This window comes from Benincasa hispida, chromosome 9 (assembly GCF_027475165.1).
Source record: "Benincasa hispida cultivar pf3 chromosome 9, pf3_genome.v1.1, whole genome shotgun sequence".
In the NCBI taxonomy this organism is placed as follows: Eukaryota; Viridiplantae; Streptophyta; class Magnoliopsida; order Cucurbitales; family Cucurbitaceae; genus Benincasa; species Benincasa hispida.
The window spans coordinates 65,054,002-65,059,757 of record NC_143486.1 but is presented as its reverse complement, the minus strand read 5'-3'; the positions used below and the strand labels follow the sequence as shown (position 1 = coordinate 65,059,757).

General features: G+C 29.9%; 1 protein-coding gene across 1 annotated transcript; it reads left to right on the top strand.

The window, feature by feature from the left end:
- Positions 1–3,644, top strand: LOC120084838 (S-type anion channel SLAH4-like). Its single transcript, XM_039040654.2, has 3 exons — positions 1–420; positions 1,995–2,399; positions 3,325–3,644. Exons 1-3 carry the CDS (start codon positions 13–15, stop codon positions 3,628–3,630), a joined length of 1,119 nt encoding a protein of 372 aa, XP_038896582.2. The 5' UTR covers positions 1–12; the 3' UTR covers positions 3,631–3,644.
- Positions 3,645–5,756: the final 2,112 nt, after the last annotated feature.

Here is a 5,756-nt window from a genome sequence, read left to right as displayed (position 1 = left end):
ACCATCCTCCAAATGGAATCACCGGGTAACGAAAGCGCCGGTTACCAACAAGACGGCAGCGTTTCAAGCCCGGGGGATGGGATTTTTTCAGGTGCGGAGACGATGTTGATGAAATTCCATGCAGGGTATTTCCGTATCGGAATGTCGGTTGGTTGTCAAACGTTGTTATGGAAAATCCTGGCCGGAGAAAACCATGATTTGTTTCATCCGACGGTTCTGATTGTTCTGTGGTCAATGGCTTTCTTTCTTCTCTTTTGCCTCTCTGTTTTTTACCTGTTGAGATGTTTCTTTCACTTCCGGTTGGTTCAGTGCGAATTTTTGCATCATGTTGGGGTTAATTACCTCTTTGCCCCTTGGATTTCTTGGTTCCTTTTGCTTCAATCCGCACCGTTTTTGCCACCCCGAGCTACTCTTTACAAGGTGTTTTTCTTATTATAGCTTCTAGTAAATTTAGTATTCAATTATACATTTCCAACTTTTCCAACGGTTAATCTGTCTAATTTAGTACTATTTTTATTTTTAATACTAAATTTTTTTTTACAGAGTCAACCCTAAATATAGCTTAACAACTAACACTTTTTCGATAAGCATTGTGATTTTTATTTAAAAGAATTAAGTTTATAAACAATATTTTCACTAATAAGTTAAATTTATTTGTTTTATTACTCGCTTTTCACTAATGGTTTCAAAAAAATCAAGAAGAATTTTGAAAACTAAGGTCCCGTTTTGTGACAATTTGATTTTTTGTTTTTAAGTTTTTTAAAATTAAGTCTATAAACATTTTTTCGCTTTCTAAATTTTTGTTTCCTTTTACCAATATTTTTAAAAACCAAACCAAAATTTGAAAATTAAAAATAGTAGTTTTTAAAAATTTGTTTTTGTTTTTTAAATTTGACTAAAAGAATTCAACTCTTTTACTTAATAAATATGAAAAGGATGGTAAGAAATTGATAAGAACTCGGCTTAATTTTCAAAATCAAATAGTTACTTAAGATAGTTTTTAAAAACTAAATTTGAAAACTAAAAAAAGTAGTTTTTAAAAAATTAGTTTTGGTTTTTGAAACATGGCTTAGAATTCAACTTGTTTATTTAAGATAGATCAAAACTATTTGTAAAAAATTAAGAGAAAATATGCTTAATTTTCATAAACGAAAAACTAAAAGTTACCAAAAATGGCCTAAAAAAAATTAAAATAATTATTTTTGTTTTTATATTTAGACTAAAAATTGACATGTTTCTTCACAAATAGAAAATTAAAAACAAAATTGTTCCCAAATAACACATCTGTTTATTATTATTATTTTTTTAAAAAAAAAATAAGTTGATAAATTCTACTTTCATCTCTAAATTTCTTTGTTATATTATCCTTTAAAAAAAAATGAAATAGAGCCTAAACCATCTATACTATACTGGAACAAAAGAAAAAGAAAAGATTTTGCTAAATTAAAAACACACCCACAAAACACCCATAAACTCTCTTTCTTTTAAAAATAATTCCATACTTTCAAAAGTTAATCGTTTCTAGATGTTTCAAAACTGTCTTTACAATAAAAATTCAATAGAATGTTGGACAAAAATTAAGAGTTAATGTGATAATGATTCGAAATATATAGCAATTAAGGCTCAAACACTACTACACCATATTCTTGGTTAATGGTCTTGGTCACCACCACACCTAAATTGAAATAACCATATTCATAAAGAATTTAATTGAAAAATTAAAGTGATAAATATTGCAACTTTCCAAAGAATTTGGAAAGAATTTGGATATTTTTTAAACAAAATATATACATTTTGTTTTGTCGATTTACCCCCCCCCCCCCCCCCCCAAAAAAAAAAAAAAACCTAATATAAATTTATAAAGTTTCAATATTATACCGATCTCTATCTATCTTTGTAAATATTCTAAAAAGAATAATTTTGTATTAATAAAATTGACAATTGAAATTGTAGCCAGGAGGTAGTGAGTGTATGATATTGTGATTTGTGAACAGGTATTGTGGTGGATATTTGCGATCCCAGTAGTGGTGCTGGACGTGAAAATATATGGGCAATGGTTCACAAAAGGAAGGAGGTTTTTATGCAGCGTTGCCAATCCCACCAGCCAACTCTCCGTCATCGGAAACTTGGTCGGGGCTCAGGCGGCGGGCCGGATGGGGTGGAAGGAGAGTGCATTGTGCTTCTTTTCTCTGGGGATCGTTCATTATTTGGTGCTGTTTGTGACGCTTTATCAGCGCTTCTCCGGGGTCGATCGCCTGCCGTCCATGCTCCGCCCTGTGTTCTTTCTTTACATAGCAGCCCCAAGTTTCGCGAGCTTGGCCTGGGAATCCATTTCTGGTGCCTTTGATACACCTTCCAAGATGCTCTTTTTTCTCTCCCTTTTTCTGTTCACTGCCCTGGTAAGCTAAATTACATTGTTTTTACACATCATTATGGATTAAAATTTAACCACATTAGAAAAAATATTTTAATATCCTTCTTAAAAAGGTTAAAATTGAAGTGAGCAGTAAAAACTGGGTGCAATCGCGAATGCATGCAAGTATTCTTTGCCTTCATAACTCAAACACAATTCTTGTGTTTTATAGTTTCATAATCTTTAAATATCTTTCCATTATCAAAATTTTCAAATGTTGTACTTTTTTTATGTTTTATCAAAATTTTCAAAAGTTGTACTCTTTTTATGTTTTCTTCCTAATTTCTTAACGTGAATTTGAATTTTTGTACAAATTTTAAACATGAAAAACATCATCTTACATAATTCAGCCAATGTTGATAATAATTAAGTCATGTTTGGTAATAATTTGATTTTGATTTTTTTATTTTAAAAAATTAATTCTATTTCTTCAAAATTTCATTGAATGATTTTCACTTGTAAAAACAGATGATTTTTTAACTAAATTTCAAAAAGAAAAAAAAAATCAAAACTGTTTTTTTTTTTTTTGCAAATATTTTTGTTTGGTTTTTTAAATTATTAATAGGAAGTAAATTTAGAGGTGAAAACAATATTTATGGATTATGGGTTAATTTTCAAAAACTAAAAACTAAAAATTAAATAGTTATTATACAGGGCTTAGTTTTTTTTTATTTTTTAATTAAACATACTTTTTGAATTTAGCTGAGAATTAAAAATCATAACCAAACAAGCTTCCAAATAAAAAACCTTCATTCTTTTTAACGTCTCTTTTTGGGGTCAAATATGGTTTTGAAAGCTAAAGTTTCTTTTTTTTTTTTCAATGTTAAATTAGAAATGAACATAGGCATTCATTATATATCTAAATTAACAAATATGGTCATTAATTGTGGAGGGTGTGAAATATGAAATAGATTTGCAGGCCACTACTATTCAAGAGGTCAATGAAAAGATTCAATATAGCGTGGTGGGCATTCTCCTTCCCAATCTCTGCCCTTGCTCTTGCCTCCATTGAATATCACCACCAAGTTAAAGCTCTCCCAGCCAAAGTTCTAATGCTACTTCTTCTTACCATCTCGGTGTTTGTCGTCATCTCTCTCATTGCCGCTACAGTTCTCAACTCTGGCTTGCTCTTGCCCGACGACGACCCTCTTTTCAATCCTTCCACTCAACGTAACTCAACTCTAGATGAATCTCATCGTCAAGAATCCTTAACGTAATCATGGACCCATTGAAGAAATTAAAGGTGACGCTCCTATTATCCTCGTTTCTTGTTTAGATTCGAATATAACTTAGGTAGAACTTTTAGATTGTCTCAATGTCACCAAAACGTTACATTTACAAGAAGTAAGTTATGTTAAATTATAGTTTTCATTTTCCATTATTTGGACATAGGTTTCAATCGGTCAACATTGTTTATATACATATTTTCAAAAAGGAACATGAAAAAAAAAAAAAAAAAAAAATCAGCCCTTTTTTGCTTGAACTTGAACCTTTAATGGTGTGTTCTTTGTAAAAAAGATAAGAGTCAATTGATCACATCTTTGTCCATCGCTCCTATTCATCTGCCATCTGGGAGATATTACAAGTTCATTCTATCATTTCATCTTCATTGAATGAATATATTGGTCTTTTATCTGTCGTTATGAGAAAGAAAAATGAAAAATCATGAGATCTTAGAACAAACATTATGGGATCAGCTATTTTGTGACTATCTGGCTGGAGCGTAATAGTAGAATTTTCAAAGAGGCAGCCAATGATCATTTGTTCTTTGGGAGGACATCACCACCGTCGACGCTAATTGGTGTACCAAATCTGAACTCTTCTGTAATTACAGTACATCCTCGATTACACTTAATTATAGAAGGCTTTCCTCTGGCTCTCCATTGTTGTCCTACATATCTTTTTTGTTTATTAAAGAAGCATTTTGTATGTTTCATTTTCAGGAAAAGAAAAGGTTAAACCTGAAAAAATCACACAAGGTGGTTTATCAGCTAATTTTAGTCTTGATGTAGTCATATTTGCCAACTTCTCTTAGAGAAAAATATAATATGTATTTTTTTAAAAGAAAAATGTTATTTGACAAACTATAATATTGTGAACTAACACATTAAATAAAATATACTTACCATGAGTATATAGTTCAACTATTATTAACCTAGAAATAAAATGTTCAATTCTCCCCTTTTACATATTGTAAAAAGATAGAAAATATGGATTTCTAGACGAAATTAAAACCGAAAATAAAATGTCAAAATGTGAAATTAAAAAATTTGTCTCATAAACTTTGAACTATCTATTTAATCTCTAAAATTTTAAGATTACAAATTTAGTTCCTGATTTTTTAATATTTTTAAAATTTATAAATCAACCAAACATAAAATTAAAAGCTTAAAGTTCTAGACATAAAATTTTAAAGTTCTAGACATAAAATTTTAAGTTATATACTTTTTTAACAAAAAACTAAAGGGAGAATTTCATTTTTCTTTTTTTCTAAAAAATCATTCATCTATTAGATGTAATTTTAAATCCTCAAATTTAAATTATATCTAATAGATTAATGATTTCTTTTTTAAAAAAACGAATTTGTTATTAATCAAAATTGTAAAGTTAAGAACCAAATAGACACAAATTTCGAAGTTATAAAAACTAATGTGAAGTTAGGCAAAAAGTTGAATAGTTCTAACCTCTGAGCTACCTATTAAAAAATATATATATAAAAAGATGGTCAAATAACAAATTCTGATTCAACTATTGAATTGATTGCATCTATCTGAAAGAAACGAACCCAAGTATTTTTCAATAAAAAATTATAAAATTTAAAATCATAGAAAAAAATATATAATTTAACCTCTAAAAATATGGGAAAGTGTAAATATTCAGACCCTGCCCTGAACTTAAGGGCCGCCACCCTGTTTCATAATGCATGCAAGACTTGAATATTGGAGAGAAACGATAATGTATTGGGCTGTTTGGATCGGATAAATGACAGCAGAAACAATGACCATCGTTCAAAGAACCACACACAGGAGTAGGTGCTTAACATTTGTTAGTTTCTTGTCTGTCAACCAGAATCCATGTTTTAAATTAGGATGAGGGTTTTGGCTAACTTTCTGTTCCTTGAATGTCACATCCGCGAGATTTGGACATTAGTTTGTCTTCTCATACAAGAAATTAAATGATAAAAATACACACACAAGCTTTTGTCTTATGGTTTTCTCTTGGGAAAGTCAAATAAAGGAAGATTAAGGAAAAAACAAAAGTATTGAAAAGTGAGATGGTTCAGGTTTGGGGTTGCTTGAGCCGCCATGGGACAGGTTTTATGAGTTCTTAATTTCTGGTGATG